The following is a 16,658-nucleotide window of genomic DNA, read 5'->3' as shown; positions in this document are numbered from 1 at the left end:
ATTCCACAGAACTGCTCATCAGGATCACTATGGACACTTCCATGTCACCGCGAACAATCAACATATGCCACAACCCATAACATTCTCCTCCCTGAAACAGTTTCTTCACTTGGCTGACAGGACACCATACTCTTGGGCTTTCTGGACCCAACCTACCAGGCTTCTCTTTCTCCTTAGTCAATTCCTCTCAATTTCTCTGCCATTAGAGTGTCCTACAGCTTTCTTCTCTACATGCAGTGATGGCTTCCAGTTTCATGGCTATAAACATCATCTGTTCAGTGACAACTCACACATTTCTATTTCTCAACTGGAACCCTAAACTGGGTATCATTTCCATGTGCATGTCTAAAAGGCATCTCAAACTTAAATTGTCCAATTAATTACTCCTCACTCCCCAGTTCTTCCAGTCTTTCCCGTTTTGGTGAAAAGTTAACTCTATCCTTCTAGTTGCTCAGTCATAAGCCTTAACATCTTTAATCTCATACCCACATCCAATCTGTCAGCAAATATCACTTTTCACACACATTTTTACCACTTACCAGGCAAAATTCCGATCTAATCCAACATAATTTTTTTTGCCTGGATGCAATAACTGCAATGACTTCTTAATTAGTCTAAATTTGGCCCTTGTCTCCTTTTAGTCTGTTCTCCATACAGCAGCCCCATAGTCCATCAAAACAAAATGCAGACCACATGACTACTTTGCTCAAATGTTCTACTGGATTCCTATTTACTCAAAGTTAAAATCATTACAAAGGCTTATAAGGCCTCTCCAGACTGATTTCCACTTCACACACTCTGTTCTGTGGGTACTTGGTAATGTTTGTTGAATAAATGAAGCTAAAATGCCAGCTCCATAATCTGTCAGATTTCCATAAATGCATGGGTCTTTTCTCAGAAGACAGCAGTGGCTCTATCCTGTGCCACGGGCCCATTTCATTCATTTCTGATCTTTAATCCTTTTTTAAAAAAAGAGGTATGCCTATATAATTGGCAGAAGTCTTTTTCACACACACAGAAAAAGGAGACCACAGGCATACCTCATTTTATTTCACATCTCAGTATTGCAATTTTTACGAACTGAAGGTTCGTGGCAACCAAGTCTACAGGCACCATTTTCCTAATAGCATTTGCTCACTTCCTGTCTCTGTTACATTTTGATAATTCTTTTTTTTAAGATTTATTTATTTATTTATTTATTTGGCAGACAGAGATCACAAGCAGGCAGAGAGGCAGGCAGAGAGAGAGGAGGAAACAGGCTCCCCGCTGAGCAGAGAGCCTGATGTGGGGCTCAATCCCAGGACTCTGAGATCATGACCCGAGCTGAAGGCAGAGGCCTTAACCCACTGAGCCACCTAGGCGCCCCACATTTTGATAATTCTTGCAATATTTTAAACTTTTCCCTTATGATTGAATGGTGATCTGTGATCTTTGATACTACTATTGTAACTGCCTTGGGGTGCCACAAAACATCCCCATATAAGATGGTGAATTTAACTGATAACTTTTGAGTATGTTCTCACTGCTTCACCAACCAGCTGTTCCTTTTCCCACTGGCCTCTCTCCTCAGGCCTCCCTATAACCTGAGACACAATGATATTGAAATTAGGCAACAATGCACTGTTAAGTATTCAAGTAAAAAGTCATACATCTCTCATTTTAAATCAAAAGCCAGAAATGATTAAGCTTAGTGAGGAAGGCATGTTGAAAGCTGAGATGGGCTGAAAGCTAAGACAGCTGAAAGCTGAGACAGGCTTTTTGTATCAGTTTAGCCAAATTATGAATGCAAAGGAAAAGTTCTTGAAGGAAATGAAATGTTTAAAGCTATTCCAGTGAACGTGCAAATGGTAAGACAGACAGACAGCCTTATTGCTGACACAGAGAAAGTTTTAGTGGTCTGGACAGAGATCAAACCAGACACAACATTCCCTTCAGCAATCCAAACCCACGATAACTCTGAGATATGGTTGTACTGAAAAATAATACACAAACACGATTTAAGAAAAAAGACATCAGACAAGAAAAAGGGGCTTATAATAAAGTTAGTTTTCTGTTGAGTTTTTCTACTTCCAAGAGACAACTAATTTTAACTATTCCAAACTTTACTGTTTTTGGCTGTTATTTTATATCTCTAAATGTTTTACACCACCATTTCTTGATTTACCAATCTTAGACATTATCTAGTGACTCCTTTGACAGGTTAAACTATAGCTACTTGTGTCATCCTTCCTTTCCACAAATACAATTATATCACTATTCTTGTTTCCCTGTCTGGTCATCTCTGCAATCCCCCTTTTTTTTTTTTTTTAGATTTTATTTATTTGACAGAGAGAGATCACAAGTAGGCAGAGAGAGAGAGAGAGAGAGAGAGAGAGAGAGAGAGAGGAGGAAGCAGGCTCCCTCCCTAACAGAGAGCCTGATGCAGGACTCGATTCCAGGACCCCGAGATCACGACCTAAGCTGAAGGCAGAAGCTTAACCCACTGAGTCACCCGGGTGCCCCTCATCTCTGCAATCTTAAACAAGTACTTACTCTTTTCACTCAATCCCCTACCCATTCATTCACTCACTCACATGTTCACTGTGTGCCTACTATATGGGGCAGGGACTACATGATCACGGAAGGCCTTCCCAGGAGGCCTAACTTCATCCTGGGCACATCTCAGTGTCCAGTAAGTACTTTATGATAAATAAGTCAGGTAATTTTGAGCTGAGACTGGATGTCTAGAAAGAACCAGCCATGTAATGGGTGTTGTGCCAACAGAAGTGGTTCCTGACTCCCTTTTGGCAAGAACATTAGTGACCCTATCTTTCCTTCATGTCTCCTGTCCTCATCTACTGCTGTCACTTGTACTTTTACTCTGGCAATAACATTTCTCTACAGGACAATTCTAAATGTTGAAATTGGTTTGTATTATTACTTTAGAGATCACATTATCAAGTGGGTCACTACTGTTTTCTGCAGAGCTAAGTGTATCATAGGGCTATAGTTTGCCAAAGTTTATCAAAGATAATGTTTATATTCTAGTCATAAAAACCATCATCTCTTATTTATTATTATTAATCTTAGCATTTGTGTAGAGTTAAGTTTTAAAATTTTGGAAAAGCAATTAATGGCACTTACACTGTGACTAGATAAATATCATTTACTGTATGACCCAGCAAGTGTGCTCTGATTATACTTCCTCCTATGTGCATCCAAAGCGATGACCAACACCTCTGCCTTTCAACGTAAAATTCTTCTATTATAAAATATTATGAACTCTGTGTAGTCATGACCCAGATTTAACAAGTATCAAAACATGGCCAATTATGTATTTGTACCTTTCTGTCCATGCCCTGATCTAATTTTGAGGTAAATCCTAAATAATTTTTTACTCTTTTTAATTGTGAGAGATTTCCTATACACTTTAACTATCCTGTTAAGTTTTTCACTTTAACAATTCTATTTTTAATTTACTTAAGTGTTTGATTTCTGATTTTAGCATCATGTCCCAGATGGAATATCTTTACTAATTTCACTAAGAGTATTAAATAGATTAAAAAGATTAATCTCTGCTACTATCCCAAATTTCTCCACTTCCTCTAGGACTATCTTCCTGTTTATCTTCCTCCTTTTCTCTTTTGTAATGCAGACTTTCCTTAATGAAGTAGTCAAAGCAAGGGTAACTGTAAGCTGTGCATTCATGAACTTCACATTAGGGCTTATCTACAAAAAGTTGGCCTTTCTGTGTATTATGAGTATCTACTATGGATACTGGCAAACACTACAAATGAGCACTTTAAAAAAAAAAACTCCCCCACCCCTCCCTAAAGCTAGCACAGATAGCCCCCCTTTCTTTTCTTGTGTTATACCATTCGTTCATTTATTCTAAATTTAATGCGGCTGCCGGAAGTAAAGAAAATTAATATATTTGATGACTCTACTATCTTTAACCACAAATCTGTTTTTCCCCCTTTTTTTCCTTAATTAGGGTTGCATGATAATCCAACAATACTGTATGGTAATACACAGCACGTTTGGTGTTGCTTACAGTGGTGCATTTCAAACAGGTAGCACACAGAAAACATCTCTTACCTGCATATCCAACTCATGGCACCTTTGAGCAATTTCTTCTTTTGCTGACAAAGCTTCATTTAGTTCCTCTGTAGTTTTCTTCAACTAGTTAGAAACAAAGAGATGCAATAAACATTTCAATATGAATAGAAACAATTAATAATTACATAAGCACAATAAAGAATTAGAACACTTTCTTCTCATTTCTTTCTGAGGGGCTGGGAGAAATTGAGAACTCTTGTGAAGAGTCAAAACCAGCCATTTCTAACTTTGAGTATCTTCTAGTTGTTAAGTCTTGTCTTTTCTGTACTGAATCTGGTTCTTTCCTCTTATCAAGTTTTCTTACACAAGTTTTCTTCCTGTCTGGGCTACATGATTCTTGGTAATGTTAATTCTGTAATAACTGAAAAATTTTCCCTTGATAAAATATGTATGTGCTAGAGGATGGGGGTTTCAATTGTTGAAATATATAGCCAGAAGTATTTCAACACAAAATCTTCAAGCATATTACATGTTTATGTTATTTTGTGTAACACAGTTTTAAAAAATATTTTTATTATTCTGATTCTCAACACAAACCAAACATTTCTGAGTTGTGTCCCATAAACCCTAGGTTAGCAAAGCAAGAACAAATTAATTAAAATTGATTAATTAAAAAAAATTGATTAAAAATTATACTAGCTTTTCCATTCATGTGACCTCACCTGTGTAACATAGATTAAAAAAAAAAATCCATAAAAGGCAGCAACTTTAAAATCTAACATCACAAAGTAAGGGAAGCAAATTATAACTCGAGTTAAAATTGTATCATGACCAGGGGCGCCTGGGTGGCTCAGTGGGATAAAGCCTCTGCCTTCGGCTCAGGTCATGGTCCCAGGGTCCTGGGATCGAGCCCCATATCGGGCCCTCTGCTCAGCAGGGAGACTGCTTCCCTCTCTCTCTCTGCCTGCTTCTCTGCCTACTTGTGATCTTCAAATAAATAAGTAAAATCTTTAAAAAAAAAAAAAAAATTAGGGGTGCCTGGGTGGCTCAGTGGGTTAAGCCGCTGCCTTCGGCTCAGGTCATGATCTCAGAGTCCTGGGATCGAGCCCTGTATCGGGCTCTCTGCTCAGCAGGGAGCCTGCTTCCTCCTCTCTCTGCCTGCCTCTCTGCCTGCTTGTGATCTCTCTCTGTCAAATAAATAAGTAAAATCTTAAAAAAAAAAAAAAATTATACCATGACCAAAGATTTTCCTACAAAACATTTAGAAACCAATGCGAAAAATGAGAGAGGATAACACAAAGATTTCTGTTTACACTTTGGAAAAGATGTCCCAGGACAGATGGAATATAGATACTGACAATGTAAGTTGTAGTATTTTATTGCAAAGCAGTAATTAAAATTACAAAATAAGTTTTTGGCTAAAATTGCAAGAATGTACTGCAGACAGAGTTCCTTTAAGAATATAGTAGGTTCCTTGGTACATTTAAATATCTACTGACTATTCCCTCACAAAGATGAAGGGTGCAGGAGACATCTGCCATGGAAGACTCATGTGAAATAAAAGGTATTGTGTATTATAAGTAAATCATAAGAGTAAAACGCATGCCACTTGCCAAGAATGCATCTATTGTGCTAAATGTGGCATACAGAAAGATATCACCAATGGGAAGAAAAAAAATCACGACTAGAAAACATGAATTACAATGACTTAAATTTATTTTAAAGTGGATCATATAATATTTTAATTATAAATTATAAATTTAATTACAAATGCATAATATCCACTAGTAAAATAGCTTAAGTCTTGAACTTAAGGAAAAAACAAATAATTAAACCAACATACTCTATAAGCAAATTCAACTGAAACATTCTTTTCATTAGTATCTAAAGTTTATTCTTTTCAATCGCTACATGGATAAAACTGCAAAATTAGATACCTGGCGATCAAGGTCAACATAGGCATCGTTTCCAGCAGAGACAGGTGATTCCTTACTCATCAGCTGAAATTAAGATTTAAATGATTGTAACTATGAGGCAAAAATGACATCATATAAAATACACTTAGACAACAACATGAACACCCGGCCACCACAGAATTATAAAAATTAAAATGAAGACACAAATGTAAGAGGAACATTTTCCTATACATTTTCAGTCTAAAATCTTTTTTATCCCAGGATAATGCCTCCATTTAAAATTACAGGTCTAAATTCTGGTGCTCATTTTCACTGTAAGGGCAGTCATAAGAATCAAGACAAATCTTTAGGTTAAAAAAGTGGCTAAGTATTTAAAAACTGACTTCTCAGTAAAAAAACAGCAACACTGATGTAACTCTATCTAAAAAATAAATATGGGCAATATCAGTATTAGCCAAAATGAACTGGCTGATGTTTATCTCTCTCTCTCACACACACACACACACACACACACACCCTCTCTCTATTTCTTAGCCTCTCTCACCCTGCTGTTGCAGAGAGAGGAGCCATATAACATGTGAGGGTTTGGGGGTAAACGGGATAAATTTCTGATTGTGACAAATGTCAGGGGCAGACTCAAATGGTCCCAATTTTCTACTCTTTCCTTCTTATGTTCAGGGACAAAAGAAAGGGGGACAATTAGAAATGTGGGGATGCACTGTTGAGAGAGATCTTGTAATATCAGCCTTCAGTAACACTCTTTGAGAGATCAGAAAATTGTTATGTTCAGCTGTACTTTTTTTTCTCCTTATCAGTGGTTCTCAAAGTGAAGTTCTCAAACCATCAGTGTTGCCTAGAAACTCTTCAGAAATGCAAATTACTGGGTCCCAGCCCAGGTCTACTGACTCAGAAACTGGGGAGGGGAGGGGGGCTGCTAGGGCTCAGCAACATATTTAATAAAGTCCTCTGGGTGACTCTAATACATACTGAAGTTTGAGAATCACTGCTCTATACTAATGCGATGAGAAGAGTTCAAAGTCCCTCAGCATAATTAGGGAAAAAAAAAAAAAAATCTCAGGAAGAGTAAAAAACACTGGCTTCAATGTTTATGCTTTCCTCATGACAGTATTAATCATAAGATTTTTGAGACTTCTTCCAACAAAAAATAGTCCCATTGTAAAGAATATACAATTCATAAAAATATAAAAAGGAAAACCATTATTCTACCATCCAGAACAATCACCTTTATAATTCTGAAATATTTAAGAAGCTATCATCCAAGGATGTAGCACACATAGGTCAAGTGGGTAAGACAAGCGTTATTAGAATGTGGTAACGGGCTGCGCCAGGCTCAGAGAGGCCCTATCTAATCAGAGACAGGTAGTAGAAGGACCAGAAGTGTTTCTTCGTCTTTTTCCTTTTCCCACTGTTATAGTTAAGTCCTCATCATAATACAGCAACAACTCCGAATAAGAACCTAAGTGTCCTACACTCTGAATACAACCTTTTCTCAATCCTAGTCTCTCATTCAATTACGTTTAATTTATGTGCTCCTAAATTTGAGGTTTCCAAGCCCTATACCTCCCTCCTTTCTCCTGGGCTTCTAGTGAGACTCCATCATTCTGATATTCACTTTCTTCCTTACTCTGCTGAGACTTTATACTAAACATTATTGTTTTTGCCTGCTCACATTTACTCCTCCTTCTTCTGTTAACAATATCATCTTATTTTTGGGAACTTCCCTCCCCTGCTTTGGGTTCCATGGTTCACCATTTGTTTAAACAATTACCTTCTACTTTCTAGTTCAGATTTTTAAGTCTATTATGGTGATGACCTTTGTCAATATCTCAATTTTCTTATCTTCAATTCTTTCTTCCTGGCAAAATCTCAGTATATTATTATTCTACCTATCTCTTCTGGCCATACACCAGACTATTAAGTACTGAGAGAGTAAAAAAACAAACAAAAATTTAAATCAGAAAACACTATTAATACATAGTTTCTAATTTCAACTGGGCCTTTAAAGTTGCTCCAAAAGTACAATTATGCTTCCACCATAGATTATTCTAAACCTTTCTTATTTCTCCAATCTCTGCACTCTTCATCAGAAAACCTCGTCTCCGAATAAGAATTTCCCATGTCTTAATTTACAAAATTGGCAACATTCATGCCCATACTTTCCTTTTTCAATTTTAAGACAAGTGCTACTTTTCCCTTGAAAGCTAATCCCACGTGTGCTCCCTGACCCAATCTCTTCTCAGCTTCTTTAGTAGGATGGCTATTACAAAAAGGATGGGCAGAGGTGCCTAGATGGCATAGTCAGTTCAGTGTCCGACTCTTGGTTCCTCAGCTCAGGCTGTGATGTCAGGGTCCTGGGATTGAGCCCCAGGTCAGGCTCCACACTCAGGACAGAATCTGCTTGAGTTTCTCTCTCTCCCCCACCCTCTGCCCCTCCTGCTTGTGCACGCTCTAAAATAAATGAACAGATCTTAAAAAAAAAAAAAAAAAAAAAAGGACATTCACAAGGTTGGCAAAGAGGTGGAAAAAACAGAATCCTAGTACACTGCTGGTAGGAATGTAAAATGCTTCAGGATGTGTGGAAAACAAGTTGGTGCTTTCTCAAAAAAGTTACACACATAATTACCACATGACCAAGAAACTCAATTTCAATATGCCCAGAAGAATTAATAGTGGATGTTAAAAAAAACACCAAAACCCTTATATTAATATTCACAGCATTATTCACAATAGCCAAAAGGTAGGAACAACCCCAAATGTCCCTCAACTTAAGAATAAACAAAATGCTGCACATCCATACAATGGATTTTTCAGCCATAAAAAGGAGCAAGTATTAATACGTGCTACAAAATAACCTTGAAAGTATCATGCTAAATGAACAAAGACAGACACAAAAGGCCACATATCATATGATTCCATTTATACGAAATATCCAGAATATGGAAATTCATAGAGACAGAAAGCAGACTTCCGGTTGACATAGGCTAGAGAAAGGAGGAAATGAGAACAGCCTATGTAGTGGATGAAAAGGGTTTTCTTTTGTGGTGATGGAAAAAGGTGGAACAAAATAGTCAACCATGTTTGCACAACACTATGAACACACTAAATGTCACTAATGGCAAATATTTGTTATGCATATTTTATCACAGTAAATAAATAAATGTCGTAGTACCTGAATAAAGAAATATAAATAGAATATACCCTTAAAAAAAAAAAAAGACTACCATTTTAAAGAAGCCCTTTTTATTTCCATTATTCTATCCAGCTACTCCCTCCCCGCCCCCCACCCCTCCTTCTTCCCCTTGGTCCCATCAGTTACCAATCCAATGGATTCAAGCTCCTTTAATTTTCCAAATCTGTGCACCTGTCTCCACCCTGACTGCCATAAACTTGTTCGGGCTTCCATCATTCATTCTTGGTAATTAAATATTAATTACTAAGGTCTCTTAAGTGCTCTCCCTTCTTCTAGCCCGGTTTTCTCCAAACCATTCTTCTCATCATATACATTTTCTTAAATAAAGACTTTAATGTATTTTCTCCTTAAAATCTATTCACTGATTTCCAAAATCCCAATTCCCAAATGAAACTGCTCAATATTCTAATGACTTTAGGTCTCTTATTTCATTTCTAAGCACTCGCTATACCTCACCATGGTCGCTATGGGTAACCAACATTCCAGATAAGTCTTGCTTTCTCTTGCCTCCCGGACTTTACAACAATTTTTGCCCTTTCCTTACCTCATCTCATCCTTCCATGCTCAGTCAAGTTGCCACCTTCTTGGGGTGCCTGGGTGGCTCAGTGGGTTAAGGCCTCTGCCTTCAGCTCAGGTCATGATCCCAGGGTCCTGGGATGGAGCCCCACATCAGGGCTCTCTTCTCAGCAGGGAGCCTGTCTCCCCGCCCCCCGCCGCCCCCGCCTGCCCCTCTGCCCACTTGTGATCTCTATCAAAAAAATAAATAAAATCTTAAAAAAAAAAAAAAAAAAAGCCACCTTCTCTGAGAAGCCTTTGCTTAAGTCCCCAAACTGCGTTAGCTACGCCTTTGAGGTACTCCTAATATTTTCCCCATCATGGTACTTTTCATTTTGAATGCTTTGAATGTATGTGAATTGCATGATTAGCCATTTCTCCCATGAAATTTAGATTTTGTGGGGGCAAGAGACTATGTCTGCCTTTTTCATAATTTTATCCTGAATGCCTACTATAGCTCCTGGTGCATAGTAGGTGCTTCATGGTATGTGCTAAATGAATAGAAGGAACATGCACATAAAAGACATACAATCTACTGTTGACATCTAACTATATTGCTTCATTCACTTGACATTTTCCAACTCTTTTTAAAGATTTTATTTATTTATTTGATTTTTAAAGATTTTATTTATTTGATAGAGAGAGCATGCACAAGCAGGGGGAGCAGCAGACAGAGAGGGAGAACGAGGTTCCCCACCAACCAGGGAGCCTGACATAGGGCTTGATCCCGGGACCCCGAGATTATGACCTGAGCTCAAGGCAGGCACTTAACCAATTAAGCCACCCAGGTGCCCCTCACTTGACATTTTAAGTGCTTTCTTTTTGTCACAGGGGGGGGGGGGTGGTACAAAGGGAGGGGAGAGAGTCTTAAGCAGACTCGATACTGAGCACAGAGCCTCCATGGGAGCAGACCTTGGTTTTCTCTCAGGTCATGTCAAGTCTGAGGACACTGAGAACATGACCTGAGACAAAACCAAGAGTCAGATGTTCAACTGACTGTGCCAACCAGGTGCCCCATAAGAAAAAAAAGTTTTAGGGGTGCTTGGGTGGCTCAGTTGGTTAAGTGTCTGCCTTTGGCTCAAGTCATGATCTCAGGGTCCTGGGATCTAGCCCCACACTGGTCTCTCAGCTCATCAAGGAGTCTGCTTCTTCCTCTCCTTCTGCCCCTCCCTGCCCTGACTCCGTCTCAAATAAATAAAATCTTAAAAAAATTTTTTTTAAACAAATTACTATCAACTATACCTCCATGAAATCGAGGTAGCCTAGTTTAAACACTTGCTTCCCAATGGGTGCACACTGTTGTCATATTTCTATTAAAATAAAATAGTTTGGAGGTGCTTAGGTGGCTCATTTGGAAGAGCATGTGATTCTTGATCTTGGGGTTGTGAGTTCAAGCCCCACACTGGGTCTAGTAGAGATTAACTTAGATAAACTTTAAAAAATTATGTAAGATAGTTTGATAAACACTGCTGTGTCCAATTTTGGTCTGAATTTCTAAATAATTCCTTGGGCTAGATTCATAGAATTAAAAGTCATTTGGTGACATTTTATTTTTTTATTTTTAGCAATTTTATACCCCCCCTTTTTTTAAGATTTTTAAAATTTATTTGACAGAGAGAGATCACAAGTAGGCAGAGAGGCAGGCAGAGAGAGAGGGGGAAGCAGGCTCCGTGGCGAGCAGAGAGCCAGATGTGGGGTTCGATCCCAGGACCCTGAGATCATGACCTGAGCCAAAGGCAGAGGCTCAACCCTTTGAGCCACCCAGATGCCCCGACGTATTTTAATTTTAAAAATATTCCTGATTATAATTACAAACCTATAATTATAGAAAAATTGGCAAATACAGAAAAGAGCACAGAATATCCAACCATTTGGAGATGGTTAACATTTTGTCATTTTTCACTCAACTTAATTTCTATTTTAAACAGAAATGGGATTTTATTGGTCATGTGCCCTGTTTCCCTAATAAGCCTTACCCATATTTTTACGTATTTTTCAGAAATTCACTTTAACGCTACCTAATATGTCAATATATTATTCTACTGTAATTTAGGTGGTTAGGCTATTTCTGTTTCCGTACTAGAAAATAATGTGAAATAAATCTTGAGGCAATACAGCATAATGGCTCTGGGCGTGGGCTCTGAACTCAGACTGCTTAGATCTGAGTTCTAACTCTGCTGCTACTTCTTGTGTGAACTTGAGGTTACTCACACTGTCTATGCTTCAGTTTCCCCTTTAATAAACTGGGGACAATAACAGTGTATACCTCAAAATATTAAATTAATTTTTCATTAAAAAAAATTTTTGATAAAATTAGGGCGCCTGAGTGGCTCAGTTGGTTAAAGCCTCTGCCTTCGGCTCAAGTCATGATCCCAGGGTCCTGGGATTGAGCCCCACATTGGACTCTCTGCTCAGTGGGGAGCCTGCTTCCCCCTCTCTCTCTGCCTGCCTCTCTGCCTACTTGTGATCTCTGTCATATAAATAAATAAAATGTTAAAAAAAATAAGTAATATAAATAAAATAATAAAATAAAAAATTTTTGATAAAATATATAGAACATAAAATTTGCCAATTTAATAATTTTAAGTCTAAATTAATAAATTTAAGTCTACAAAATAAATATAAATAAAATAAAAAATTTTTGATAAAATATATAGAACACAAAATTTGCCAATTTAATAATTTTAAGTCTACATTTCAGTAGCATTAATTATAATTGTGAATTTTAAATGAGTTAAGAGACACAATGTATTTATTAAGTACTAGCACTATCTAGCACATAGTAGGTTTGACATAATGTCTGCTATTATTGTATCTCTGTATTTCAGATCTCCTTAGGATAAATTCCTAAAAACAGAATTATAGGATCAATTACAGTAAGGCAGAACTGTTAGTGGCCCCTTATTCTTTTTCTTATTTTTGGAGTAACAGGCTCCTCATATTTTGGCTGGTTTTGGGACTGTGTGGCTCCATGAATAATATCTGGTTAACACGGGGGAGAACTGCTGAGTTTATTTAGAGGAAGTGGATAACTCTTCCTTCAGTCCTTCCTGATGGCTGGAAATGGAATGTGATAGCTGGCACCTGAGAAGCCACAGCTGAACCACTAAGTTGGAAACCTGTCTTAAGGAAATAAGAAAGCTGTGTCCCTGATGACTACAGAGCAAAATCCAAGAGGACTTAGGAGCAAAATAACTTCTATCTTGCTTGAGAGACCATCGTTTTGATATTTTAACACTCATGACCTAATATCTCATATAATACAAGAGTATAATATTTTTAAAAAGATGTACCAGTTTAATCTTCCTATCATCAGAGCTGACTGCTAAACTGATCGTCTTTTAAAAGCTTTGCTTTTTGGGGGTGCCTGGGTGGCTTAGTCATTAAGCATCCACCTTTGGCTCAGGTCACAATCCCAGGGTCCTGGGATAGAGCCCCACATCGGGTTCCCTGCTCCGTGGGAAGCCTGTTTCTCCCTCTCCTACTCCCCCTGCTTGTGTTCCCTCTCTCGCTGTGTCTCTCTCTGTCAAATAAATAAATAAAATCTTTAAAAAAATAAATGAATAAAACAAAAGCTTTGCTTTTTTGAAAGGTCCTGTAGTAAGGAATTTGGCTGGCCTTTGTCCTATTACTGGCAAGCAGCCCCTCAATCTCTGGTATTTCCTTCCTGATAAGAGTAACTTTTTTATTTGTGGGTCCTAGGTACTTAAAACTAAAAAATTGGATGATCAAATTGGGGGCTGGCCATGCCAGAAAAACCAGTCATGTATCAGAGGACTGTGTCTTTGAGCCACTTCATAATCAGTCTGACTTTGGGGGGAGGAGCGCTGGAAACTGCCTTCAACCCCATGGTCACTGATACAATCAATCACACCTACATAATGAAACCCCAATAAAAACTTGGAAACATGAAAACTGAGGTGAGCCCTAACAGTTGGCAGTACTTTGGAACTGTCACACAGTAATGTGCTGGGAGTGTGATAGGTCTTGATTCCACAGAGAGGGAACAACAGAAACTGCATTTGGGACTTCCTAGACCTCACTATATGCATTTTTGGGGTGGGGGGGATTTGGTTCTGGTTTGTATTCACTTGCTATAATAATACTGTCATCATTCCTGAGTTCTATGAGTCAGAACCCTGGGGGGCGGTGGTGGGAACTCCTGGATTTATAGTCAGATGGTCAGATTTCTTAAAAAATACAACTTAACTGACATTTAGCATTTTTCATGCTGTCTGTTGTTTTTTTTTCTCTGTCAGGTGCATGTTCAAGTCCTATACTGTTCTCTAGTACCCCTAACAGTTTGTTCCATTGCCTTCATGATTAAAAACATTCTCACATCCGGAAATCAACTGGTTATTACATTTTATTTTTACTTTTATAGTTTTATGTCTCACTTTTGATGGAGCTCACGACACACTACCCCAAAGTATGGCACCTTGGCATACTGAACACTTCAAGCTGAAGGAGTTTGAGAAAAAGCAGATACAGGATAGATTTTCTACCTTCTCCTGAAGCAGGTCATAAAATCCTCATGTAAGAGATGTCTTCCCTATACTCAAAGCAAAGGAAAGAAGCATGCTTATCTCCAAAGATAGAGGGATTCTGAAAGAATCTTGAATCAATAGGAATTGCTGTTTCCTCCAGGTTACTATCCTTAGCTCAAACGCTTGTGTGCCCTATCACATTTTTCCATGATTCTCCATTCTTCATCAAACTCAGCCCTAAAACTCTCAAGTTTAAACACTTCTTTGAAAAAAATAAATAAAAAACACTTTTTTCATCTTCATTTCCTTAAGAAGGTCTCTATGTCATGTAAAAAACTAAAATACATGTGTATCCTTATTCATCTGTCCTTTGATACAGAGGTCTCAGCTGAGAACTTGGATGGGTAGAAGAAAAAGGTATTTTTCCTCCCCTACAGTTTCAGTATAAATATTCATCTAGAAGTAGCTTTGGGTATGGTTGGAGTTGAAGACCCACCTCTGCCAAACGAGAAACCAATAATTAAGCGTGAGGTAGACTGCTGGTTTAAGATACGTATTTACAATGGCTTTAGAAATGGGTCTACTATTTGTAGTTCACTGGGGCATTTTTAAAAATTAAAAATTTTTAATAGTAGTAGTACTGTAATACTGTAATACTGAATATTGTAATATTCAGTAGTTATTGAATACATATACCTACAAGACAAATGTGTAAGATTTAAATACAAATGAGAAATTCAAATGTATGATTTTTTTAAATAAAAATGAGGCACAGTATATCATAAGTGCAAAGAAAAAAATTCTCAAAAAATGAGGAGAATCTCTTTTTAAAATTTCCACATCTACTATTCCAGTTTGCTCCTTTAATTTCTCACAAACAGTAAGCATAAAGCTCCGACATACCTCTTGAATGGCTGTCATGACAACATGTTGAACAGATTCCTCCATCATCATAATGGCTTGGATGTACTCTGAAAATAAGAACAATCTGGAATGTCACTGTTCAAGTTAAAGATACTCAAGGAGTAAAGTCTCACACTTCATGAATTTTTAAGTATTTTTCTGTGTTTTCATTCTTCCTAGGAATTCTTCATGTTATATGCATCACAGGTAAGTAAAGGCTGAAAATCACAGTATTTCTGTTTCTTTAAGGTAAGCCCACCACCACCACCATCACCATTACCACGTTGAGGCTACAGCTAAAGGTCACAGGAATATAGCTTCTTAGGGATATTAGACAATGAAACAAAGCCTACAGCCAGAATGGAAAGAATTCCTTATTACTATTCCTAAAATTTAAAAATTATCTGTTACATATATATACTTTGTTACAGGTTAAAAAACACTCTGATGTCTGTGCTTTATTCTTGTGTGACATCAAAGCACTGCATTCCTACCTTAATACTTTCTATTACAGAATAGAAAAATCTTAATAAACTTGAGAGCTGCTTAGGACAAAGAATTAAGATGAAGTTAAGATAGAAAGTGACATCATAATTAAACAAATACTGCATATCCCTGGACTTTAAAATACACACATCACTGATAAGCTAAAGTACCAACTTCATCAATCTTAATCACTCTACGCTCACCACTACCAAAAAGAGAAGGATCTCTTAGCTGTCAGTAGAAAAAGATAATTTCTTATGAAAAAGCACTAGAAGTTTTCCTTGTTTGCAAATCCAACAATGAATGAAAAAGTGGCATTAAACAAAACAAACAAAAATCAATAGGCCATCTGGGTTCTAACAAATATGGTAAATATGTTTTAATAAGTAACATTTAGAAGAGTAAAGTAATTAGGGAATTTTAGCCTCAACCTGCCTCTCTTCCCATACATCCAAAAAAACCTCTCCACACTTATACCAGAAGCTTGTCTCTGCACTTCAAGTATTACATGATGGAGTCTCACTGTGAAACTGTTAAAGTGATCTTTTGGTAAAAAAGTCATCTATTTGGAATGCCAAGCTGTATAATGCTTTGCGTGATGGATCTCATTAAAAAAAAAAAACCAAAGTGTTTTGGCAGCACTACTAAATTCTGACATTCTGACATTCTGGTTGTTAATGCCAAAGCTTTTTGTTAATCAAAAACACATTTTTAAGCAAGTGTTGTTCTAAGGATACTTCTACCCAATCAAATGTGTGGTGATATACAAATATACACAACACACTTAAATCACAGGCATTTCTTAGAATAACAGTAAGAATGTATCAGAACCACTATTTGGAAAAAAAAAAATCCTTTATTCTGAGCTCAATTTTTTTTTGTTGTTGTTCTTTAAAGATTTTATTTGTTTATTTGTCAGAGAGAAAGTAGAAGCATGGAGAGCTGCAGGCAGAACAGGCAGAGCAGGCCGAGGGAGAAGCAGGCTCCCTGCTGAGCAAGGAGCCTGATGAGGGACTCAATCCCAGGACCCTGGAATCATGATCTGCGGAAGGCAGATGCTTA

General features: G+C 37.5%; 1 protein-coding gene across 2 annotated transcripts in view; it reads right to left on the bottom strand.

Moving 5' to 3' along the window:
* The window catches only part of LOC111144603 (hook microtubule tethering protein 3), a 110,686-nt gene that overhangs the window by 57,168 nt on the left and 36,860 nt on the right, over positions 1-16,658 (bottom strand). For both annotated transcript variants that reach the window (XM_022498983.1, XM_022498984.1), the window contains exons 6-8: positions 15,111-15,178; positions 5,976-6,038; positions 4,078-4,161 (exon numbers count right to left, since the gene is read on the bottom strand). In XM_022498983.1, the coding sequence (XP_022354691.1) occupies positions 4,078-4,161; positions 5,976-6,038; positions 15,111-15,178 (215 nt within the window). The remainder of the gene's footprint in view (positions 1-4,077; positions 4,162-5,975; positions 6,039-15,110; positions 15,179-16,658) is intronic.

Source organism: Enhydra lutris, unplaced genomic scaffold (assembly GCF_002288905.1).
Source record: "Enhydra lutris kenyoni isolate GAN:26980312 unplaced genomic scaffold, ASM228890v2 scaffoldscaffold11, whole genome shotgun sequence".
In the NCBI taxonomy this organism is placed as follows: Eukaryota; Metazoa; Chordata; class Mammalia; order Carnivora; family Mustelidae; genus Enhydra; species Enhydra lutris.
Note: the sequence above shows the minus strand (reverse complement) of the source record. Positions and strands in the feature narration are given on the sequence as shown.